At 43.8% G+C, this 26,864-nt stretch overlaps 1 protein-coding gene across 1 annotated transcript; it reads right to left on the reverse strand.

Moving 5' to 3' along the window:
• Nucleotides 1-264: 264 nt before the first annotated feature.
• On the reverse strand, nucleotides 265-26,027 carry LOC120045976 (ectonucleotide pyrophosphatase/phosphodiesterase family member 7-like). Its single transcript, XM_038990895.1, has 5 exons — nucleotides 25,754-26,027; nucleotides 6,458-6,603; nucleotides 5,651-6,283; nucleotides 5,191-5,434; nucleotides 265-386 (listed from the first exon to the last, which is right to left on the reverse strand). The coding sequence occupies exons 1-5, from the start codon at nucleotides 26,025-26,027 to the stop codon at nucleotides 265-267; spliced, it is 1,419 nt and encodes a 472-aa protein (XP_038846823.1).
• Between the last annotated feature and the right edge of the window lie 837 nt (nucleotides 26,028-26,864).

Raw genomic sequence — 26,864 nt, forward strand, 5'->3', positions numbered from 1 at the left:
CTCAAATCACACAGAAGTTCAATAACTTGTTAAACAAATGACTTCCCACAAAGGTAATGGTTTTCAAAAGGAGGTTTGTTTATCGGACTCTTTTTCATTGAGATCCTCGTGGGTGACTTCAGATCTGTAACAGAAAGTGAGGGCAAGGTAGTAGTCAGTACTACAGACGTGTGGTAGTCATGTGAAGATGTTGCTGAGACAGATTACAATAGAATAGAATACAATAAAAAGTATTGTCCTCTGAGAAGGACATTCAAATGTAGCCTACCTCCGGTCCATTTTAGTCCTTTTCAACATGGCATGAGCTGTGGTGACAACAAACACCAGCGCTAATATACCAGCGACCGATGACAGGCCGATGAATAGATCCCACTGGATGTCCCTGTCTGGAAAACATTTGCAAATAAGTTAGACTATCATAGTGCAGTGTACTGCCAGGAGAAGCAGGACTGAATGCAGTGGGTGTATTCTGAGTGTGTACCACTGGACACAAGTGCGCACGCGCTCCTGCCCACACGCACACAAACACAAACTTTAACCTTTTGTAATTTCAGAGTCTTTATGACAAGTTGTGCTATAATCTGTTTGTTGATACACAGCAAATTCTCAGTGTTAAATGAACACTGAAATTGTGGACCCATATAGACACTGAAAAGTTAACACACTCCTTGGTGTAAAGCTTTATTTCCCAGAGTGCCTTGCCTTTTGAGAGAATTTTTAGAGTTACCACCCATGATTATATTTGTTAGTGACAGAGACATGGTTCTTGCATTCAACCATTTTCAATCCTGTGGACTTCACCAAGTGAGATCCCAAGAGAATGTTATCAAATTGTATTATTAAACACAATACATATTTCATAAGGCCTCATTTTGAGGGCCTATGCTCTAAAACATAACAATTACTTCTGTAAATGTTGAACTAACACTCTTTGGTGTAAAATAACCCCAGTGTTGGTGTTAATAACCAGAGCTAAACCAAAACCAAGCCCATCATTATCAGACTTCACAAAATGCTCTATCGCAGGTTGTTTTTATGAATTATCTGTTTCAATGTCTACGTTTTTTCATTTACATGAATTAATCAATCAATCAATCTTATGCTTCTCAAATATAAATTACATACATTTTCTTAACTAATCCAATATGTTACTTTTATTTAATTCACCCTTTACTGAAACAGTTGTTCCAGTATATATGCTTTAGGTACTCTCAAATTTCAGTTTTCTCAACCCTGGCGGTCATTCTGAATGCGGTTGTGGGTAATAAAAAATTCTGAAGGTTGGATATCCCCAATATGGCTTGATTTCAATAGGAATTACACATCACTTTGCAAGCCAGCATAATGTGACAGGTTGTGTGAATAACCCAACATGTTGCGTTGTTCAGATTACCAAAACATGGGGTAATTTAATAATTTAACCATTAACTGGGTTTTTAATTGGTTTTCTTCTGGGTTCACCAAGCAGCAGGGTCTTTTTAAAGGTCATGAACGGTCAAAATCATGTTTTTCATAAAATTGGATATTCGGTTGAAACTTGATCAAAGTATGATGACCAGAAAAATTACTGTTGCTTCTACATTGATAAAGTTATTTTTTTTGTTTGTTTTACCTGTATTTAACTAGGCAAGTCAGTTAATAAGAACAAATTCTTATTGATGAAGTTTGATCATAGTTACTGGACCCCTCCCCCATGTCAATCAGTTGGATTATTAAGGGGATAGGGTGACATCACCCTAATTCTAATTGTATTACACCAAAAGCAACATGATATTTTCTTACCTAGTGTAAATAAGTATTGCCTTGTAACCAACATCGGAGAAGGTGCGTTTGCGGAGGGGCGTGGTTTATATAGCTAAATAGCTACTCCACTGGTGCCAAAACTTGACTGTGGGGTGTCAACAAATATAACTAAAAGTTTATACTATTCATCTATGGCACTATTCATTTGTGCCTGGTGTTAGCTAGTTAGTGGCTAGCTAGGTCTTCAGCCAGCATGGAACAAAAGGGAGGGGGGAGGGTCATTGAAATGTTGTCATTGTCATGTTAACACATCCCAGAGATAACATGTAGTGTCGTTTTGTTAGATAAAATCCTTTTTTATATCCCAAAAAGTCTGTATAGTTGGCACCATTGATTTGAGTAATCCAGTTGTTCAACTTGCAGAGAAAGGAATCCAAAAATCTACCCCTAAACTTTGTTTCAACAAGTCAAAATAAGTTTGTATTTACTCCTCAGATACCCTAAAATGTCATCAAACTATAATATATATTTCGGAAAGAAGTACGTTCAATAGGAAACCAATTTTAGCAGCTGCGCAACTTCCTCATGACGCGCGAAGACACAGATTTTTCAAGACTGTGTCCTCATACAAAAACTCTTATTTCTTATTCGTTGTTTAAATTCTCATGTACCGAATAAATCGCATGTTGTATTTTATAGCAAGTGTTCCCATGGTATTGCTATGTGCACTCTAGCCAACAGAGCACAGGTGGTGGAGATACATTCAAAAAAGGAAGTTAAATGTGTTTGCATCACATTTTCAACTCCACTGATGGTTTTCTCAACAAAAAAATTGCATTATATAGCAAGTGTGTACACTTCTGCATTGGCACATGCGCTCTAGATACAGATGCATCTGCATGTTGTTGGCTAGAGCGCACATATAGCCTACGTGATAAGATTATTGTGGACAAAAGAGCAAGATCATTTTTTTCATTTGTCAAACAGCTGCCAAGCATCAATGATCATGTCACCTGAATATGACCATTGATATTTATTAGAAAGGAGCATCAAGATCACCTTGCACTTTCACCACCCTGTGAAGTTCATCATAATTGATTTAATCTGTAGCCTAATAACCTGCATGCTCCGACGAGTTGTAATGGGAGGACCACACAACATGTCATCGGGTGACTCCAAGTTCACTTTGATATGAGGGTTATTATATCAATATTTGCTCATAAAAGGGTTTCTTACATAGTTTCTAGCATATTTAATTTTCCAGACACAAAATGTTCCCACCTTGTCTAGCGTGTTTTATTTTGTTGTCATTTGGACATTTTTCCTGAAAAATTTGCTGTTTCCATCAAGTTTATCATATATGCATAGTCACTTTAACTATACATTCATGTACATACTACCTCAATTGGCCCGACCAACCAGTGCTCCCGCACATTGGCTAACCGGGATATCGGCATTGTGTCCCGCCACTCATCACCCACCAACCCCTGTTTACACTACTGCTACTCTCTGTTCATCATATATGCATAGTCACTTTAACCATATCTACATGTACATACCACCTCAATCAGCCTGACTAACCGGTGTCTGTATGTAGCCTCGCTACTTTTATAGCCTCGCTACTGTATAGCCTCACTACTGTTTTTCACTGTCTTTTAACTGTTGTTTTTATTTCTTTACTTACCTATTGTTCACCTAATACCTTTTTTGCACTATCGCTTAGTAAGCATTTCACTGTAAGGTCTACACCTGTTGTATTAGGCGCACGTGACAAATACACTTTGATTTGATTTGATGCCTGTCATGACATTTTTTATTTAACATGTACTTTACTTGCATAAAAAGGTTGCATGGAGGGCCTGCGGAGTGGCGCAGTGGTCAATAGCACTGCATTGCAGTGCTAGAGGTGTCACTACAGACCCAGGTTTGATCCCAGGCTGTGTCGCACCTGGGCGTGACCAGGAGACCCATGAGGCAGCGCACAATTGAGGATTTGGCAGGCCGGGATGTTCTTGTTCCATCGCCCTCTGCGACTCCTTGTTGTGGGCCGGGTGCATGTACGCTGACTATGGGCACCAGTTCTACGGTGTTTCCTCTGACACATTGGTGCGGCTGGCTTCTGGGTTAAGCAAGCAGTGCGGCTTGGCGGGATTGTGTTTTAGAGGACACATGGCTCTCGACCTTCGCCTCTCCTAAGTCCATACGGGAGTTGCAGCGATGGGACAAGACTAACTACCAATCGGTGAGAAAAAGGTAGGATGGAAACCTGGTTAGTGATGCAATTTCAATGTTGTTTGAGTTGCTCTGTGTATCACCAAATTAGCTTGAGATGATTTTAGTGCAACACTGCTCACTGCATCCAAGTTTGTTGAGCTATCAGTCAAAGAGCTGTCAGTCAAGGTGAGCTCATGAATATAAGTTCCCCGCCCACTCAGTCTGTCTTTTCAAACTTCCTGGTAGTTAGAAGGAAAGCCATGAGAGAAACATTTTTTTTACTTAACTTTGAGCATTTCTATCCCCCAAAAATATTATGATATTTTAGCCACTCAAAAGCCTATTTTAGATGGGAATCAGAATGTCTGTTCGGGACCTTAAATGATAACATATTCACTCAGAATCTCACTTGGTAAAGTACATAGGAATAAATTGGATGTATGCAACAAGGATGTCTCTGTCACTAACAAATTCAGTCATGTGGTAACTCAATAATTCTCATGAAAACCAAAGCATTCTGGGAAATATGCAAAAAAGCTTTACACAAAGCAGTGTGTAAAGTGTCAGTAGTGTCTATATGGGTCCACACTTTAGTGTTCATTTAACACTGGGGAATTTGCTGTGTAGGACACAACCACATGGCGATCATCCTGTTAGATTACGTTCTCATATCAAGGCATAAAACAAGATATGGATCTGCAACATTTACTATCAGAATATGTTATATAGTTTATCAGATACATCTGCACGGGTTCAAGGTTTAGAACTAGTAAGGGAAATATTGTTATCATGGGATAGGCATTTTGGTAGATCTTACTGATGTATTCAAAACATGTTTCTCTATAAAGGCAAAGGTTCAACAACGTGAGATAAGGGTCATATAATTCCCTGGGTAAACTTGAGCAATGGAGTGTAAGAAAAAGACACCTTATGATTCTGTTCTTGGTCAAGCTAAATTCATTTCCTCAACATTTAAGCTTTTTGCTGTTGAATATTGATTACTAACCTGTTAACAGTTGATGACAAATAAAAGCTCACTTTCATGTGATCAAAATATGTTTCTTTATTATGAAGCCAAAAGTACAAAAGACTAATGTAATTCCATTGGTAAACCCACTTAATGGGGAATAGGAAAAGTTTATAATTCTGTCCAAGCAGCATTCACATTTTGAATATCCTATGTTGTTCTGCACATAAATGTTCTGTCAATAAATTATAAACTAAAAGGCTTACTCTCATAGGATCCCTGGTCCTTTTTGGGAACCAGCATCTGGCGGGTGACCTCCAGGGACCCATCGTTGACCTCCGGTTTGATGCCCAGGAGGTGGCACATCAGCGGGTACACGTTGACCGTCTCAAAGGGTCCCACAGCCAGGTTCTTCTGGAAGTCAGGCCCCGCAGCTCTGAAGAACGGCTTCATGTCCATCATCTGGTTATCATAGCCGTGCTCTCCCTTGTTGAACTGGACTGGGAAAAACTGTACAGATGATAACGAAAGAGTGCTTATAGGGTTTTAGTGCAGAGATTGCAATGGTTTTTGGTAACAGAACTTCAATGCATGCCATCAAGACAGTATGAAGAGAGTTTGTTCTGACCACATGACCTGATCAGGAAAAATTACGCCCGTCTTCTGAGTAGCGTGTATAAAGAACAACAATATAGTACTGTTAGGACACTGTTTCGGCACACTCACGCCATTGATGACATATCCTTGATCAGCGAAGAGAATCAGGGGCAGGAGGCGAGGGTGGTTACTATAGTGAAGCCTACCAGGCATGTCCTCCTTCTTATACACATGCAGGTGAGGGTGGCCCCCTTTCAGGGCCTGGTACACCTTCTCCAGCATTCCCTCTCTGGGGAGAAGCATTCCTGTTGGTCCATAATCCACAAGTTGGAACTTGATATCCCGGAAGTCAAATCCCGGAATCTTGGACAGGATGATCTCGTCGACCAGGCCATTCCGGAGCACAGTGGTCATTCCGTGATCAGCAGTGATAATGATGTTGAGCCGATCAGAGAGGCCATGATTCCGGGTGGTATCACGGATGTATCCCACGGTCCGGTCCACTTGTTGGACCATCTCCCGGCGCTCCGGGGAATCTGGTCCATACTTGTGTCCCGTTGCATCTGGTTCACCGAAGTACAAAGACACAAAGTCTAGGTCCTCCTTGGAGAACCACTGACCAATCACCTTGTCGATATTGATCCTCCAGTCTGTCTCATTGTTGTGCTCATAGAAACGAGGTTCCACCTGGCTGACCTTTACTCTCTCACCTTTGTAGGTGGCGGCCGTGCCGGGGAAGTGGAGGGAGCCTGCCTTCAGACCCTGCATGGCAGAAAAAAGGGTGAAAATGATTCTAACTTTATTTATAACGGAGCTGTAATACATTACAATTATACAGTAGCTTCAGACCCACCAAGGGATGTGGAAGGAATTAAGAAAGGTATGAGAGAGAAGAGAGAATGAGATTATTTGTGTGTTTGTGTGTGTTGCACCCACTTGTCTCTGCGCTGTTATCCAGATGGGCAGACTCCCGTTGTCCCAGTAGGAATCCACAAACTGGGTCATGTAGTACTGTTTCTTCTCCTGGGTCGTAGTGTTGAACCAAATATTGTGGATCACTCCATGGTTCTCTATGTACCGACCTGAGGAACAGAGACAAGCAACAAGCAACAAGCAGTTCCATGGTTAGCGACCTTATAAGTGGGGCTGTGAATGCGGTGTTGATAGACCTCCATTGTCTTGTTGGCTTATAATAGGCCAATAGGACCATGGACACTCATTCATCTCTTCTGGAGCCGGATGGGTTGCAGAATGGTGTCTGTCACAAAGTAAATTATAGCCTAATAGTAATCAGACTCTGGCGTTTGTTATACCATAATGTCTTAAAAACAGAATGTTAACTGCTTTAGCGATATTTTACACTGGGTATACCAAACATTAGGAACATCTTCCTAATATTGAGCTCCACCCCTTTTGCCCTCAGAACAGCCTACATTCGTTGGTGCATGGACTCTACAAGATGTCGAAAGCGTTCCACAGGGACGCTGGCCAATATTCCCCCCAAAAATTTGGGCACAAAGAACATTTCAGAGTATGCTGAGCGCAAACTTGAAAATGAATACAATTTTCTGCAACTTCCGGCCCTTTTTACTGTGAACACTGAGGCTACCCCCTTTAAGTTACAAGTAGGCTACTGTGGCTATTTGATCATAATGTAGGCCTACCAGAGTGGCCTACCATCAAAAACAATGATGGAGAAAAATGCATCACATAACATTTTAACATGGAAATATCTGTTCTATCATTCAGCCTACAGTAGTAGCCAATGTGTGGTGTTCAACACTAAGAGACTTTTGGAAAAAAACCCTGCAAGGATTGAAATTAACCTGTTTATCCACTTGTCCTTCGGTCAAGGAGGTGACTGAAAATGTTGTGTCTGATGCAAGAAACCACTGTACAAAATAAAATTCATTGTTATTCCCATACCATTATTACAGAAAATCAGACAAATTATGTTCTGCCTATTGGCTACTTAGCTTATTCAAGGCTGTCTTAAAATAAAACAAATTCCCCTTTAATTTAGACATAAAAAAGCTCTTTACCTGACTCGCTTTTCAAAGACGGTCCACATTTTGTGCTCTTGTTTGAAGCAACCACTCCCCAATTGTTGACTAGAAATGATCTATAACTGAGCTAATAACTCACTAACTAGCAAAGAATATGAACAAATGTGCACACATGGTTACATGGAGCTCTCACTTTGATCTCAAAACAAGCGCATCTACTTGTGACAGCTCATACTGTAGCCTAAACACAGTCCAGTTCAAAGTGAATGGCACAGATCCATATATGGCAATGACTATCTGCAAATAGGCCGACTGCAGCTCCGATTGGTTATTGCGCACTGGTCTGTGTAGAGTACTGGTCTGTGTAGAATAGTAGCCTGAGTCGTGCTTGTCAATGCAATAGAATCCTATTCCAATTTAGAGTACAAGCATGAATCATGCCTTTCAATGCAATAGAATCCTACTCCATTGCGCTCTGCCTACAAGAAAATCTCTTGCACAGTCAGTTTTTGCATACAAAATCTTGCATAGTTTGTTTTGTTTCGGTATATTACATTGAAATTGGCTAATATTGCATTGATTTGATCACAATTCCAACAGTAGAGCGAAACGTTGACAGTGTTGACTAAAGGGGAAAACTGTAGAAGGTTGAGTGAATTTCAATCTCGTGCTTCTCTGCACAGGCTCATATTTCTTCTGCACAGCAGTCAGAGGGGAGCTGCGTGTCCATTCGCAGCTTAGAGGGAACATTGATGCTGGCCTATGTTGACTCCAATGCGTCCGAGAGTTGTGTCAAGTTGGCTGGATGTCCTTTGGGTGGTGGGCCATTCTTGATACACACGGGAAAGTTACAGTTTCTGACACAAACCGGTGCGTCTGGCACCTACTACCATACCTCGTTCAAAGGCACTGTTGTCTTGCCCATTCATCCTCAATGGCACACCTACACAATCCATGTCTCAATTGTCTCAATGTTTAAAAATCCTTCTTTAACCAGTCTCCTCCCCTTTAGCTACACTGATTGAAGTGGATTTAACAGGTGACATCAATAAGGGATCATAACTTTCACCTGGATTCACCTGGTCAGTCTATGTCATGGAAAGAGCAGGTGTTCTTAATGTTTTGTATGCTCAGTATAGATAGCAAACAATTTGTTTGTGGGTAGAGACGGAAGAAAACAGTTCACAGGCACATCGCCACAAGGCCTATTTGACCCGAATAAGAAGCCATTCAGCAATTGGTTTTGCCCTAGAAAATAATTGTGTGTTTATGTTAAGGTGATTTGGGTAGACTTTGCTCTAGGCCTATCAGGCTACTGGCTTAATTGGGCTATAGACAATGCTTCCGTGTTTTTTTTCAGGGCTGTCACCTGTAGTAGAACAATCCATGAGTCAAACATCTGTTAAGACTTGTTGCTAGACTATTTTAGACAAAAACATTTTTATCAGGGAGTTACTTTTGGACTTCTATGTTGATAAAATGTTGCAGACAGTGGTTACAAGCAATTGTAAACGCCCATGTTTTAATATACTTTTTGGGGTGATTTCAATCAAACGATTCTGTTACAAAACGTTTCTTAAAACCTGTTTGGGATAGGGGGCAGCATTTTCACTTTTGGATGAAAAGCGTGCCCAGAGTAAACTGCCTCCTACTCAGTCCCAGATGCTAATATATGCATATTATTAGTAGTATTGGATAGAAAACACTCTGAAGTTTCTAAAACTGTTTGAATGATGTCTGTGAGTATAACAGAACTCATATGGCAGGCAAAAACCTGAGAAAAATCCAACCAGGAAGTGGGAAATCTGAGGTTTGTAGTTTTTGAAAGCTTGGCCTATCGAATACACAGTGTCTATGGGGTCATTATGCACTTCCTAAGGCTTCCACTAGATGTCAACCGTCTTTAGAAACTTGTTTGAGGCTTCTACTGTAAAGGAGGGGCTCATAAGTGCTCTTTGAGTGAGTGGTCTGGCAGAGTGCCACAAACTCTGACGCTCGTTCACGTGAGTGGTAGCTCTCGTTCCATGGCTTTTCTACAGACAAAGGATTTCTCCGGTTGTAACATTATTGAAGATTGATGTTAAAATCATCCTAAAGATCGATTCTATACATCGTTTGAAATGTTTCTACGGTCTGTAACGGAACTTTTGGACTTTGTCTGGACGTAGTGCTCGCGCCTCATGAAGATGGATTACTGGGCTGAACGCGCTAACAACAAGGAGGAATTTGGACATAAATTATGAACTTTATCGAACAAATCAAACATTTATTGTGGAACTGGGATTCCTGGGAGTGCATTCTGATGAAGATCATCAAAGGTAGGTGAATATTTATAATGCTATTTCTGACTAATGTTGACTCCAACATGGCGGATATTTCTTTGGCTAATTTTGTCGTCTGAGCTCTGTACTCAGATTATTGCATGGTGTGCTTTCTCCGTAAAGTCTTTTTGAAATCTGACACAGCGGTTGCATTAAGGAGAAGTCTATCTTTAATTCTGTGAATAACACTTGTATCTTTTATCAATGTTTATTATGAGTATTTCTGTGAAATGATGGCTCTCTGGTGGCTCTCTGCAAAATCACCGGATGTTTTGGAAGCAAAACATTACTGAACGTAACGCACCAATGTAAACTGAGATTGTTGGATATAAATATGCACTTTATCAAACAAAACATACAGTACATGTATTGTGTAACATGATGTCCTATGAGTGTCATCTGATGAAGATCATCAAAGGTTAGTGATTCATTTTATCTATATTTCTGCTTTTTGTGACTCCTATCTTTGGCTGGAAAAATGGCTGTGTGTTTTTGTGACTTGGCTCTGACCTAACATAATCATATGTTGTGCTTTCGCTGTAAAGCCTTTTTGAAATCGGACACGATGGGTAGATTAACAAGAAGTTTATCTTTCATTTGGTGTATTGCACTTGTTAATGTGTGAAAGTTACATATTTAAAAAATATATTTTTCAATTTCCCGCGCTGCCTTTTCAGCGGAATGTTGTCGGAATGTTGTCGAGGGGTTCTGCTAGCAGAACCCCTGGCCCTAAGAAGTTTTTAAACGGAAGCAAACAGAATGAATCGTGGAGGTGACCTACCTGAATTTGTCCAATATAAACTCTCGTTTTGCTCTGTTTGTTTCCATTTGGTTCTTAAATGGTAAACAGTTTACGTAAGGAATACACCCCAGGGTTGCGAAGAAGTTGGTTGCGGGTCTCAATGGTGCACGCGCATGCTCCATGTAGAAGCGTTGTATTTCGTCCTATCGGCAAATCTTAAAATTGAAACATTGTTTCCAATTTTGATAGTAGACTTTTGATGGTAGCTAAACTGTTATGCCATCATTGTTCTCCTTATTTTCTCAAATTACAGATGAAAGACTTTTTACAAATGAATGGAAAAAAACTGCACGTGATTTGTATTTAAGGCCTGGTGTGCCTTTGTTTTTTATTTAGAAGGTAAAAGCATCGGTGGACTATAATGTCTCTGTGCATTGTATCTGTGGTATTGAGTTTTGATTTGTTTTTCATTTAACCCGAAGTGTGAATAGTAAGGCCGAGAACTGGGTCAGAACGGTTTCCATCAAACGCTAGTACAATCTGGCTTCTTTTCAGATTGCATAAATCTTTCAGCTTTTACTAATGATTTGATTCCTGGCTTCCTACACGTGTTGAAAGTAAATTTCATAGCAGAGAATTGTATGATACCAGGTGGCCTTTCCATTTGGGTAACTTGAAGTTGCAGCACTTACAGTGAGGCAAAAAAGTATTTAGTCAGCCACCAATTGTGCAGGTTCTCCCACTTAAAAAGATGAGAGAGGTCTGTAATTTTCATCATAGGTACACTTCAACTATGACAGACAAAATGAGATTTTTTTTCCCAGAAAATCACATTGTAGGATTTTTTATGAATTTATTTGCAAATTATGGTGGAAAATAAGTATTTGGTCAATAACAAAAGTTTATCTCAATACTTTGTTATATACCCTTTGTTGGCAATGACAGAGGTCAAACGTTTTCTGTAAGTCTTCACAAGGTTTTCACACACTGTTGCTGGTATTTTGGCCCATTCCTCCATGCAGATCTCCTCTAGAGCAGTGATGTTTTGGGGCTGTTGCTGGGCAACACGGACTTTCAACTCCCTCCAAAGATTTTCTATGGGGTTGAGATCTGGAGACTGGCTAGGCCACTCCAGGACCTTGAAATGCTTCTTACGAAGCCACTCCTTCGTTGCCCGGGCGGTGTGTTTGGGATCATTGTCATGCTGAAAGACCCAGCCACGTTTCATCTTCAATGCCCTTGCTGATGGTAGGCTTTGTTACTTTGGTCCCAGCTCTCTGCAGGTCATTCACTAGGTCCCCCCGTGTGGTTCTGGGATTTTTGCTCACCGTTCTTGTGATCATTTTGACCCCACGGGGTGAGATCTTGCGTGGAGCCCCAGATCGAGGGGGATTATCAGTGGTCTTGTATGTCTTCCATTTCCTAATAATTGCTCCCACAGTTGATTTCTTCAAACCAAGCTGCTTACCTATTGCAGATTCAGTCTTCCCAGCCTGGTGCAGGTCTACAATTTTGTTTCTGGTGTCCTTTGACAGCTCTTTGGTCTTGGCCATAGTGGAGTTTGGAGTGTGACTGTTTGAGGTTGTGGACAGGTGTCTTTTATACTGATAACAAGTTCAAACAGGTGCCATTAATACAGGTAACGAGTGGAGGACAGAGGAGCCTCTTAAAGAAGAAGTTACAGGTCTGTGAGAGACAGAAATCTTGCTTGTTTGTAGGTGACCAAATACTTATTTTCCACCATAATTTGCAAATAAATTCATTAAAAATCCTACAGTGTGATTTTCTGCATTTTTTTTTCTTATTTTGTCTGTCATAGTTGAAGTGTACCTATGATGAAAATTACAGGCCTCTCTCATCTTTTTAAGTGGGAGAACTTGCACAATTGGTGGCTGACTAAATACTTTTTTGCCCCACTGTATGTTGTGAGGAAAATAGAATGAGTGGTCAAAGAGTTTTTGTGTTTGTTAAAAGCAGAGACAACTTCATGCAATGTGGTTTGAAAATGTGTGGTAGGTGGCGATTATATCTAATTGTAGGCTATTCATAAAGTTAGCTTTTGCGTGCGGCACTGGAAACAGGATACACTCTTTACAAGCAATACGGGACAGCATGTCAATATGTGTTGTTCTGTGATTAGGGTGAAGTTGGTTATGTAAATTAGCAGTGTTTGTGTAATAGTATGTATCCTACCGGTATGTGTACATTGTACATGTGTGCAGCAATAGCCAGGATTGGGTAGGTTACTTTCTAAATGTTATCCGTTAGATACTAGTTACCTGTCCAAAATTGTAATCAGTAATGTAACTTTTGGATTATTCATATTTTTTTATTTTACCTTTATTTAACTAGGCAAGTCACTTAAGAACAAATTCTTATTAACAATGACGGCCTATCAGAAGGCAAACGCCTCCTGCGGGGACGGGGGCTAGGATTAAAAATAAAATAAAAATATAGGACAAAACACACATCATGACAAGAGAGACACCACAACACGACATAAAGAGAGACCTGAGATGACAACATAGCATGACAGCAACACATGAAAACACTCCATGGTAGCAACACAATATGACAACAACATGGTAGCTGTAACGACTTTCTTCCTGAGATGAAGGAGAGGACCAAAATGCAGCGCGGTTAGTGTTCAACATGTTTAATTGAACATAAACGGTGAAACACTTACAACAATACAAAAACAACAAATGTGAAAGTCGAGACAGTCCTATCTGGTGCAGAACACAAACACAGAGACAGGAAACAAACACCCACAAAATCCCAACACAAAACAAGCCTCCTATATATGAGTCTCAATCAGAGACAACGACTACCATCTGTCTCTGATTGAGAACCCACACTAGGCTGACATAGAAACAGACAAACTAGACACACAACATAGAATTCCCACCCAGCTCACGTCCTGACCAACTAAACACATACAAAACAACAGAAAACAGGTCAGGAACGTGACAGAACCCCCCCCTCAAGGTGCGAACTCCGGGCGCACCCCTAACAACTCAAGGGGAGGGTCTGGGTGGGCATCTGTCCGCGGTGGCGGCTCCGGCGGTGGACGAGGGCACCACTCCACCATTGTCTTTGTCCACCTCCTTAGCGTCCCTTGAGTGGCGACCCTCGCCCCCGACCATGGTCCAGGAACCTTCACCAACTCCCCTCTACAATAGAGGAGACAACTCAGGACAGAGAGGTAGTTCAGGACAAAGAGGTAGTTCAGGACAAAGAGGTAGCTCAGGACAGAGAGGTAGCCCAGGACAGAGAGGTAGCTCAGGACAGAGAGGTAGCTCCGGACAGAGGGACAACTCTGTACTAATGGCAGCTCCGGACTGGGTGGCAGCTCCGGACTGGGTGGCAGCTCCGGACTGGGTGGCAGCTCATGACTGGAGGGCAGCTCATGACTGGAGGGCAGCTCATGACTGGAGGGCAGCTCATGACTGGAGGGCAGCTCATGACTGGAGGGCAGCTCATGACTGGAGGGCAGCTCATGACTGGAGGGCAGCTCATGACTGTAGGGCAGCTCATGACTGTAGGGCAGCTCATGACTGTAGGGCAGCTCATGACTGTAGGGCAGCTCATGACTGTAGGGCAGCTCATGACTGTAAGGCAGCTCATGACCGTAGGGCAGCTCATGACCGTAGGGCAGCTCATGACTGTAGGGCAGCTCATGACCGTAGGGCAGCTCATGACCGTAGGGCAGCTCATGACTGTAAGGCAGCTCATGCAGCTCCTGACTGGCTGGCGGCTCTGGTTGCTCCTGACTGGCTGGCGTCTCTGGCAGCTCCTGACTGGCTGGCGTCTCTGGCAGCTCCTGACTGGCTGGCGGCTCTGGCAGCTCCTGACTGGCTGGCGGCTCTGGCAGCTCCTGACTGACGGACGGCTCTAGCGGCTCCTGACTGACGGACGGCTCTAATGGCTCGTGGCAGACGGGCGGCTCTAATGGCTCGTGGCAGACGGATGACTCAGATGGCGCTGGGCAGACAGATGGCTCAGACGGCGCTGGGCAGACGGATGGCTCAGATGGCGCTGGGCAGACAGATGGCTCAGATGGCGCTGGGCAGACAGATGGCTCAGACGGCGCTGGGCAGACGGATGGCTCAGATGGCGCTGGGCAGACGGATGGCTCAGACGGCGCTGGGCAGACGGACGGCTCAGACGGCGCTGGGCAGACGGACGGCTCAGACGGCGCTGGGCAGACGGACGGCTCAGACGGCGCTGGGCAGACGGACGGCTCAGACGGCGCTGGGCAGACGGACAGTTCAGACGGCGTTGGGCAGACGGGCAGTTCAGGCGCCGCTGGGCAGACGGGCAGTTCAGGCACCGCTGGGCAGACGGCAGACTCTGGCCGGCTGAGACGCACTATAGGCCTGATGCGTGGTGCCGGAACTGGAGGTACCGGGCTGAGGGCACGCACCTCAGGGCGAGTGCGGGGAGGAGGAACAGGGCTCTGGCGATGCACTGGAAGCCTGGTGCGTGGTGTAGGCACTGGTGGTACTGGTCTGGGGCGGGAAGGTGGCGCCGGATATACCGGACCGTGAAGGAGGACACGCGCTCTTGAGCACCGAGCCTCTCCAACCTTACCAGGTTGAATGGTCCCCGTAGCCCTGCCAGTGCGGCGAGGTGGAACAACCCGCACTGGGCTATGCAGGCGAACCGGGGACACCACCTGTAAGGCTGGTGCCATGTACGCCGGCCCGAGGAGACGTACTGGAGGCCAGATACGTTGGGCCGGCTTCATGACATCCAGCTCGATGCCCAACCTAGCCCTCCCAGTGCGGCAAGGTGGAATAGCCCGCACTGGGCTAAGCACGCGTACTGGGGACACCGTGCGCTTTACCGCATAACACGGTGTCTGACCAGTACGACGCCCTCTCACTCCACGGTAAGCCCGGGGAGTTGGCTCAGGTATCCAACCTGGCTTCGCCACACTCCCCTTTAGCCCCCCCCCCCCCAAGAATTTTTTTGGGTGAGCCTCTCGGGTTTCCAGCCACTCTGCCTTGCAAGCGCCTCATAATGCCGCCTCTCTGCTTTTGATGCCTCCAGCTCCGCTTTGGGACGACGACACTCCTCTGGCTCTGCCCAGGGTCCTTCTCCGTCCAGAATCTCCTCCCATGTCCATTCCTCCTTGTACTGCTGCTGCTGTTGCTGCTGCCCGTTGCCACGCTGCTTGGTCCGGGTTTGGTGGGTGTTTCTGTAACGACTTTCTTCCTGAGATGAAGGAGAGGACCAAAATGCAGCGCGGTTAGTGTTCAACATGTTTAATTGAACATAAACGGTGAAACACTTACAACAATACAAAAACAACAAATGTGAAAGTCGAGACAGTCCTATCTGGTGCAGAACACAAACACAGAGACAGGAAACAAACACCCACAAAATCCCAACACAAAACAAGCCTCCTATATATGAGTCTCAATCAGAGACAACGACTACCATCTGTCTCTGATTGAGAACCCACACTAGGCTGACATAGAAACAGACAAACTAGACACACAACATAGAATTCCCACCCAGCTCACCTCCTGACCAACTAAACACATACAAAACAACAGAAAACAGGTCAGGAACGTGACAGTAGCAACACAACATGGCAGCAGTACAACATGGTAGCAGCACAAAACATGGCACAATCATTATTGGGTAATCTAGAAGAAAAAGAAACGCACAGCTATTTAGGCGAGGTGCTGGCTAGCGGAGTAGAAAACTTAAAAATAGAGAGCCGCACACTCTAGGAGCTCAGATGCAAAAAGACTTAATTGTTGGTAAATTAAATATTTTTGCATCTGAGCTCCTAGAGTGTGCGGCTCTCCTTTATTTTTAAACAATCATTATTGGGCACATACAACAGCACAAAGGGCAAGAAGGTAGAGACAACAATACATCAGTCGAAGCAGCTAAAACTGTCAGTAAGAGTGTCCATGATTGAGTCTTTGAATGAAGAGATGGAGATAAAACGGTCCAGTTTGGGTGTTTTTTGTAGCTCGTTCCAGTCGCTAGTTGCAGCGAACTGAAAAGAGGAGCGACCCAGGGATGGTGTGCTATGGGGATCTTTAACAGAATGTGACTGTTAAAGAATGAGTGTTGTATGTGGAGGATGAGGTCTGCAGTAGGTATGTCAGATAGGGGGGAATGAGTACTAAAAGGGTTTTATAATAAGCATCAACCTCTCGAGAGCACCCTTACCTGCCTTTCTATAAATGACTTCTCCGTAATCTAGCATGGGTAGTGTCGTGTATTTGGCATCATTAAAGGTGAAGACTGTTATTTTATCAAATCAATTCTCTGTAATTATTATTACGTGATTAAACTAATTATGTACATTTAATTAACTAGGAAGTCGGGGCACCACGATGCCCTCAATCTCAAACAAAATATCAAGGAAACCACCAGGTACAACCCAAAATCCGTAAACATGGGCACCCTCAAAGATATTATCCTGACCAATTATCCTGCACTCCAAATACATCTCTGCTGTTTTCAATCAGGATCTCAGCGATCACTGCCTCATTGCCTGCATCCGCTATGGGTCCGCGGTCAAACGACCACCACTCATCACTGTCAAACGCTCCCTAAAACACTTCTGCGAGCAGGCCTTTCTAATCGACCTGGCCCGGGTATCCTGGAAGGATATTGACCTCATCCCGTCAGTAGAGGATGCCTGGTCGTTCTTTAAAAGTAATTTCCTCACCATCTTAAATAAGCATGCCACTTTCAAAAAATGTTGAACTAAGAACAGATATAGCCCTTGGTTCACTCCAGACCTGACTGCCCTTGACCAGCACAAAAACATCCTGTGGCGGACTGCAATAGCATCGAATAGTCCCCGCGATAAGCAACTGTTCAGGGAAGTCAGGAACCAATACACGCAGTCCGTCAGGAAAGCAAGGCTAGCTTTCTCAAACAGAAATTTGCATCCTGTAGCTCTAACTCCAAAAAGTTTTGGGACACTGTAAAGTCCATGGAGAACAAGAGCACCTCCTCCCAGCTGCCCACTGCACTGAGGCTAGGTAACACGGTCACCATCGATAAATCCATGATAATCGAACATTTCAATAAGCATTTCTCTACGGCTGGCCATGCTTTCCTCCTGGCTACCCCAACCCCGGCCAACAGCTCCGCACCCCCCGCAGCTACTTGCCCGAGCCTCCCCAGCTTCTCCTTCACTCAAATCGAGATAGCAGATGTTCTGAAAGAGCTGCAAAACCTGGACCCGTACAAATCAGCTGGGCTAAACAATCTGGACCCTCTCTTTCTAGAATTATCCGCCGCAATTGTTGCAACCCCTATTACTAGCCTGTTCAACCTCTCTTTCGTATCATCCAAGATCCCTAAAGGTTGGAAAGCTGCCGCGGACATCCCCCTCTTCAAAGGGGGTGACACTCTAGACCCAAACTGTTATAGACCTATATCCATCCTGCCCTACCTTTCTAAAGTCTTCGAAAGCCAAGTCAATAATCACTGACCATTTCGAATCCCACTGTACCTTCTCCGCTGTGCAATCCGGTTTCCGATCTGGTCATGGGTGCACCTCAGCCACGCTCAAGGTACTAAACGATATCATAACCGCCATCGATAAAAGACAGTACTGTGCAGCCGTCTTCATCGACCCGGCCAAGGCTTTCGACTCTGTCAATCACCATGTTCTTATCGGCAGACTCAATAGCCTTGGTTTCTCAAGTGACTGCCTCGCCTGGTTCACCAACTACTTCGCAGACAGAGTTCAGTGTGTCAAATCGGAGGGCCTGTTGTCCGGACCTCTGGCAGTCTCTATGGGGGTACCACAGGGTTCAATTCTGGGGCCGACTCTTTTCTCTGTATATATCAACGATGTCGCTCTTGCTGCAGGTGATTCCCTGATCCACCTCTACGCAGACGACACCATTCTGTATACATCTGGCCCTTCTTTGGACACTGTGTTAACAAACCTCCAAACGAGCTTCAATGCCATACAACACTCCTTCCATGGCCTCCAACTGCTCTTAAACTCTAGTAAAACCAAATGCATGCTTTTCAACCGTTTGCTGCCCGCACCCCCCCGCCCGACCAGCATCACTACTCTGGACGGTTCTGACCCAGAATATGTGGACAACTACAAATACCTAGTTGTCTGGCTAGACTGTAAACTCTCCTTCCAGACTCAATTCAAACATCTCCAATCCAAAAATGAAATCTAGAATTGGCTTTCTATTTTGCAACAAAGCCTCCTTCACTCACCCTAGTAAAACTGACTATCTTACCGATCCTCGACTTCAGCGATGTCATCTACAAAATAGCTTCCAATACTCTACTCAGCAAACTGGATGCAGTCTATCACAGTTCCATCCGTTTTGTCATCAAAGCCACTTATACCACCCACCACTGCGACCTGTATGCTCTAGTCGGCTGGCCATCGCTACATATTCGTCGCCAGACCCACTGGCTCCAGGTCATCTATAAGTCTATGCTAGGTAAAGCTCCGCCTTATCTCAGCTCCCTGGTCATGATAACAACACCCACCCGTAGCACGCGCTCCAGCAGGTATATCTCACTGTTCATCCACAAAGCCAGCATGTCCTTTGGCCGCCTTTCCTTCCAGTTCTCTGCTGCCAGTGACTGGAACGAATTGCAAAAATCGCTGAAGCTGGAGACTTCCATTTCCCTCACTAACTTTAAACATCAGCTATCTGAGCAGCTAACCGATCGCTGCAGCTGTACATAGTCCATCTGTAAATAGCCCACCCAATCTACCTACCTCATCCCCATATTGTTTTTATTTACTTTTCTTCTCTTTTGCACACCAGTATCACTACTTGCACATCATCATCTGCTCATCTATCACTCCAGTGTTAATCTTCTAAATTGTAATTACTTCGCTACTATGGCCTGTTTATTGCCTTACCTCCTCACGCCATTTGCACACACTGTATATAGACTTTATTTTTTTCTATTGTGTTATCGACTGTACGCTTTTTTATTCCATGTGTAACTCTGTGTTGTTGTTTGTCGCACTGCTTTGCTTTATCTTGGCCAGGTCGCAGTTCTAAATGAGAACTTGTTCTCAACTGGCCTACCTGGTTAAATAAAGGTGAAATTTAAAAAAATAAAAGGGCAGAACATGAGACGGGAGTAGAAATTAACGTCGGCATTGTTTAATGCGTTTCACTGGAAGAAAATTCCAAGCATTTCAACGTAGGTAAGCATGGGGGGTTACAGGTGCCCTAAAGGGACTAAACTAGAATATCAATACACAACATATTGCTCCCCCTTTACTTTTGATGACTCATTAGGAAAAAGTAAATATTCACTGTTTTGCCTATTGTTTTCATTTTAACAGTTCTCTTAAAACTTCTTCTTAATAGGGGGGCGCTGTTTTCACTTTGGAAAACATCGTGCCCAAATTAAACGGCCTCGTACTCTGTTCTAGATCATACAATATGCATATTATTATTACTATTGGATAGAAAACACTCTGAAGTTTCTAAAACTGTTTGAATTATATCCGTGAGTAAAACAGAACTCATTTGGCAGCAAACTTCCAGACAGGAAGTGAAAATTCTGAAAAAGGGGCTCTGTGTCAGGGCCTGCCTATTCAACTGGCTTATATTTATGGATCTGTATGCACTTCATACGCCTTCCACTAGATGTCAACAGGCAGTAGAAGGTTGAATGGGGTGTCTAGCTTGATGTGAGGCCGAATAAGAGCTTTTGGAGTGACAGGTCCGCTCTTTTGTCAGTTTTCAACTGCGCGCCGGGGAACCTCACATTGTCTTCTGAAAAGCGTTCGGTATACACGACGAATTGCTCCGGCTCTGATTTTATTGGATACATATGAGAAGAACATCATAAAGTAGGATTTTCAACCGAGTTTGACCAGTTTATTCGACGTTTATTGGGAATTTTGGAATTTTTCGTTCCAGGCGCCAAGAGTTGATGGGCATGTTCGCGACACAATGCTAGCCAAAGTTGCTAATTCGACAGAAGAAATGGACATTCTAAAACCAAACAACGATTTATTCTGGACCTAGGACTCCTTGCACAACATTCTGATGGAAGATCAACAAAGGTAAGAGAATATTTATGATGTTATTTCGTATTTTTGTGGTAAATGTTGGCTCCAACAAGGCGGAGAATATGTGAGCGCTGTCTCACAATACTGCATGCTGTATGTTGTACTAAAGTTATTTTTAAAAATCTAACACATCGGTTGCATTAATATAAATGAACTGTTCAGAATAACCTTTTCTAAACTAGGGAAAGAGGGTTCCCAGACTTAACCCTGGGGTGTATTCTGCCCCAATGTCAGAGGTTAGTCTGAACTAAATAGTCAACCTGTCAGGGGGTTGTCTTTCTCTTGCAGGGTAATGACGACGTACAGGTGAGTCTACAGTCACATTGTCTCTGAGTCTGAGTGGTGATGGTGTATGCCCAGACTGGGGTGCAACAGTACCCTGAGTATGCACTCTGGCTGGTTCAGGTGAGTCTGGAGCACTTTCCACATTTGTAGGTTGCTGCAGTGGATGTTCAGGTGATGGTTCATAGTCATGGTAGGTCTCCAGTAGCTGATCTTGGTTTGTCACTTGACAGGAGTCATCTCTGAGGTTGGTTCCTGGCAACAGTTGATCCACATGTCTCCTCCAGATGATGTTTTCCAGTGTGTGAACTATGTAGGACACTGTTTGTGCAACCACTGTGGCTGGTATCCACTTTGGACCTTTGCAGTAGTTCCGAGCAAGAACTCTCTCTCCAGCTATGAAGCTTCTGTCTTTTGCTTTACTCTCTCTCTCCACCTGTGCTCTCTGTTGTGTCTGTACAACCTGTTTAGTCTTTGGAGGTCTCAGGAGGTCGAGTCACGTGCGAAGCTGTCTTTTCATCATGGCTGACGCGGGTGCCACTTTGGTTGTAGCGTGGGGAGTGTTTCTGTAGGTTAACAGGAATGTGTTTAGATGCCTATTGAGGGAGCCGTTCCCTTGTGATGATTTTAAAGCTTGCTTCATCGTTTGGACAAACCTTTCAGCGAGGCCGTTCATTGCAGGGTGAATCGGCGCTGACTTGATTCAGTGCCCTGAATGGAGTTCTTCAAGCACCTGTCTTCTCAGTGGTGGCGGTATGATGACTCGAAAACCCCATAGCAAGCATCCAAACTCAACTGTGAGCTCGTTTCTCCTCACTAGGTAAGGTTGTAGGCTGTCCGACAGCTTCTTTTCCATGAGTGACAATGTCCACGACCTCAGACATCACTGGATCAGTGTGGGTGAACTTTTTAACTTGGACAGATGTAACTGGGGCATTCGTCACTTCCTTGAAGTAGAAGATTTCAGCCTGGGAGTGCTCAGTGTGTGTGACAGGTAAGGAAAGCCTTGAGAGGCTGTCTGCATTGTAGTGCTGTTCAGACCTTCTGTACTTGATATCGTACTGGGGAGCAGATAACAATAATGCCGATCGCTGCATGTGGCTGGCTGCAAGCGACGGAATGCCGCTGTGGGGACTAAAGATGGAGGTAAGGGGTCTATGGTCCGTCAGCAGTGTGAATCGTCGGCCAAACAGAAACTGATGAAATGTCTTAACTACAAACACAATGGCGAGTGCTTCACGCTCTATCTGTGCATAATTGCTCTCGGCTTTACTTAAGGTCCATGATGCGAAAGCAATTGGCCTGTCTTCACCCGATGGCATGATTTGTGAGACAACCGCACCAACGCCATAAGGTGATGCATCACATGCCAACTGTAATGGAAAGTTGGGGTTGAAGTGGGTTAGGGCCTCTGACTGAGCTGTTATCACTTGAAGGCCTCCTCACATCTGTCTGTCCACTTCCACTGTTTGGTTTTGTTCAAAAGTTAATGCAGTGGCTTTAACATGTTAGCTAGGTTTGGCACAAACTTTGTGTAGTATGTCAGTAGTCCTAAGAATGATCTCAGCTGACTCACGTTCTGTGGGGATGGAGTTTCCGCATCGGCCTTCACCTTCGATGGCACCTTGTGGAGCCCCAAACTGTCGATGATGTGGCCCAGGTACTCAACAAAGGGCCGGAAAAACTCGCATTTGTCCTTCCGGACCCTCAGACCGTACTCTTCCAATCTCTGTAGTGTAGCGTTCAGGTTTCTCATGTGCTCCTACCTGTCTTTGCCGGTGATGAGTAGATCATCGAGGTAACATTGGACCCCAGTAAGCCCGCTCAGTATCTGGTCCATAGCTCTCTGAAACAAGGCCGGAGCTGAGGTGATTCCTAAAGGAAGCCTCCGGTACCTGTACAGTCCTTTGTGAGTCACCATGATCAACAGTTCTTGTGACTCTTGGTCCACATGCATCTGTAGATAGACTTATGTCAGGCCTATCTTACTGAATTTTTGTCCTCCAGCTAAACCAGAAAAGAGGTTGTCAATGTCGGGTAGTGGATATTTTTCAGCAGCCAAGACTGGGTTATTGGTGACTTTGAAATCACCATAGAGTCTAAGTGATCCATCTTTTTTTATGACTGGAACAGCGGGTGTAGCCCATTCACTAACATTCACTGGATCCAATACTCCACTCTCGACTAGTCAGTTTAGCTCAATTTCAACTTTTGGTTTTATGGCGTATGGGACAGGTCTAGCTTTGAAGCATTTTGGCTTGCTGTCTGGTTTCAGGGTCAGTTTAACTGTTATGTCCTTCACACTGCCAAGTTCTCCTTTGAACACATCCGTGTGTTTCCTCAATATTCCTTGTAGGTTTGTGTCCTCTTTTGCAATCATGTGAATTTCCTGCCAGTTTAGTTTGATATTTTCCAGCCATGTGCGTCCTAGCAATGCTGGATGGTTGCCTTTCACAATATAGAGTGGTAGCTTTACCTTCTGTTTGTTGAGCTCCACTGTAACAATCACGCTTCCTCTCACTGGAACAATCTCACCGGTGTATGTTTTCAGCGTCATCTTTGTGGGCTGTGGTGTGAGGTGATGTAGTTTCTCCTTGTATACAGCCTCAGACAGCAAAGATATGGCTGCTCCAGTGTCCACTTGCATCCGTACTGCGTTTCCATCCAATATCCGTGTTTATTGTCTGAAATGGACAAAACATACCCCTTCAGACAGGGTATCACTTTGTTCATCCTCTATGTGCTCCATTTTATGCACTTTCTTTTTGTACTCCCTGAAGTCGCTTTTCCTTTGTTCAGTACTTTTGTTTGATTGTCTCTTTTTGTTTTTACATGCACGTTCGATTTGACCCTTTTTTCCACAACTTCTGCAGTCTAAGTCTTTGCACCAACACTCTTCTGCTTGGTGACCTGGTTTCCCACAGCGATAGCATGCCTTGTTTTTTAACTCCGTAGACACCGTGTGCACTTGGGTCGATGCACTTAACATTGCAGAGACGCACAACAGCTAAGTTACTCTCAGTCAAAAGGCGTTTCTGAATTGCCTCGCTGCTCATGCCACACACTAACCTATCACGTTTAGTGTCACTCATTGATCTCCCAAATTCACAGTGTTCAGATAACTGTTTCAATACAGCCACAAACTGAGAGATTGATTCCCCCTCCTCTTGATTTCTCTTATGAAACCTGAATCTCTCTGCAATTATCAGTGGTTTGGAGAATAATGTCCTTTTAAGGTAGCCACAATTTCATCATATGATTTATCACCAGGTTTATCAGGCGTTACTAGGCTGCGCAGTAGATTGATGTTTTTCCTCCCATAACAGTCAAAAATGTTGGCACAACGACTTCTGCTTTAATTCCATTTGCCAACACAAAGTACTCAAAACGTTCTGTGCAAGAACTCCATTGTTCCACAGATTCATAAAATGTTCCTATATTTCCAACCAATGCAGACATTTTCGGTTTATTTTTCTTATTTTTCTTTCACTTTTCAGACGGTCCCTTACTCCCAGACCCTTTTTTAGTATTTTAACTCACGATGACTTCACTTTCTCCCTCAGCGAAACTCTTCATATCCCTCACATCAAAAGTTAGCTAGCTTCACTTGACTGGCTAGCTCCACGTTTTGTTTGCGTCTTTCTACAGCGGAAGAAATTACGAATTTAACTCAGACTTTCTGCCGAAGATAATGAGCACAAATGTGAGAACGTTTCTTCCTCGTCGCCAGTTTTGTTGTATAGCACACTATTACTTTTACAACTAAAATAAGGACAGGACATGAGACGGGAGTAGAAATTAACGTCGGCATTGTTTAATGCGTTTCACATGAAGAACATTCGAAGCATTTCAACGTAGGTAAGCATGGGGGGCTACAGGTACCCTAAAGGGACACTACTACATATAATGATATGATAAAATTATCTCTTTACATCTTTATAATTTTGAAGTCCAAAAGATTATGAGTGGCAACTACAGATAGCCCCTTTAACTCTATCAAAAGTGTGCAAGTTTGAGCATGTGTCCCATTAGGCCTATGGATTTTTTTTATCAGCATGAATTAGATTGAGCAATAAAAGCCAGATTTTTATTCCATAGGCTGGGAACCGCACTATGCAGCTGTTGCAAGAGCGCATTTTTCACTCGCTGTCCACTGGTTTCAAAAACAATGATTGATAGGCAGCTTAAACTTCTTGATTTCAACGATTATTGGGTTCAAATACACATTTAGATTTCTGAACAGCCATCCACAACAACCACAATCCGTATGGCACAAATAGCTAAATGAGAGAGCAGCAGTGTGACTCACGTCAATGCGCTATGTATAAACAATAAGTGATATCCGTATCGCTGTAAACTACACCATTGCTTTCATCCTTACCTGCAAGCGTTTATTGAAATTGGATAATATTTGGATGACGACAGCAGTTGCACCATTGGAAGACATAGTTTGGACTGTACAGCAGCCTACAAAAGCCTATTCCTGCTCTTTTCCCGCAATCCATCAAACACATTTGGTGTCTCATCATAGTGGTCTCTGACTTGTGGTCAGACATGCTCAGGTGGAACAAACTTAAATTTGCGCCTTTTTTCAATGCTGATTTGAATGTTATTGACAAAACAGAGAAGTGTCAAAGAATTTTTTTCGTGACATCCTTTCTGAATTTAAAAGTAATCCTTGATGTAATCATCTAGTTAACAAATATATATCTGTAATCTGATTACAATATTTTTGCTGGTAATGTAACGGATTACAGTTACTGTTTTTTTTGTAATCCCTTATATGTAATTCGTTACTCCCCAACCCTGGTAATAGTTTACCTGTGAGCAGGGTGAAGTGTGTGGGGCTGGTGATGGTGAGGTAGGGGGGTGTGACGTAGGCAGCCCTGACGCCGTCCCGGCCCATCGTGTCCAAGTGAGGGGTGTCCACATCCCTGTCATAGTCCCAGCGGAACCCATCGAATGAGATGAGCAGCAGCTTGTTGTTTCTGGAGCTCCTGTGGGGAGAATCCACTCCAGGGAGGGAGCCTTGGTGTGGGGCAGCCAGAGAGGGAGAGAGGGCCAGTAGGCTGAGGAGACCTAGCCTTAGCAGCATGCCTTGTGCTTCACGGTCACCTCAGGATCACAGTCAATGGTGATATGTCCCACAATAACCCACAATATGTCCAAAACACTTTGTAGTCGCACCAGAGTCCAAGCAAAACTCCCAACTCTAAGCCGTCTGACTAACCTCTAGCTCACTACTCTGAGCACCAGCACTACTGACTGACAGACTCTGTCCTGTAGCTTCCTACACTTCAACTGACTATGTGCAATCACACTCTGATACACTTCATACCTACCGAGATAAAGAGCAAACACACTCACTGCATGCTGCAAGAGATAAGATATTATTTTATCTCTCTCACCCTATCGCTATCAGAGCATAAATCCACCTTTTGAGGTTTATTATACAGGCCCTGTTCTACTACCTCCTGTCTTATTTTCTCATCTCCACTATTACAGTTATATGGTTCATCTAAATTGATCTCAGGTTGTGTGTGTGTGCTTATTTTTTTTGAATAGTTGTGTTTTAGTTTAGTCATTATAGCCTTCTCTTATGTATGAATTATTTTTATGACCAAAAGTAGGATACCCTTTTTTCTAATAACCTCTATTACCCACCAGGTGGGGACAGTACTTCATTGATGATACATGGGATGCTGTTGAACTCTGCAGTCTGTCAGCTGGAACTGGAACTCAATGCAGGAGTTTCTGGGGTGCATTTAGTAGTCGCATTTAGTCGTTGCAGACCGCAGCAAAACATTTTGCAACGGAAGCCGTTAACTCCAAATGGAAAACATTTTGCAACGAAAACTAGAGTTTTTATTGGACCAATTCAGCTAGGTTTCTCCCTGTTTTGTTATGTTTGCTTCCATTTGTTTATGTTTGG

This window comes from Salvelinus namaycush, chromosome 4 (assembly GCF_016432855.1).
Source record: "Salvelinus namaycush isolate Seneca chromosome 4, SaNama_1.0, whole genome shotgun sequence".
NCBI classification, from domain to species: Eukaryota; Metazoa; Chordata; class Actinopteri; order Salmoniformes; family Salmonidae; genus Salvelinus; species Salvelinus namaycush.

What these genes read in the sequence shown, in the direction of transcription:
- LOC120045976 (XM_038990895.1), bottom strand. Translation starts at nt 26,027, where the DNA reads ATGCTGCTAAGGCTAGGTCTCCTCAGCCTACTGGCCCTCTCTCCCTCT. An exon ending in GGATAACAGCGCAGAGACAA is followed by an intron (nt 6,284 to 6,457) that starts GTGGGTGCAACA and finishes TCTGCCATGCAG; the next exon opens with GGTCTGAAGGCAGGCTCCCT. An exon ending in GGACCAGGGATCCTATGAGA is followed by an intron (nt 387 to 5,190) that starts GTAAGCCTTTTA and finishes AATGTTTTCCAG; the next exon opens with ACAGGGACATCCAGTGGGAT.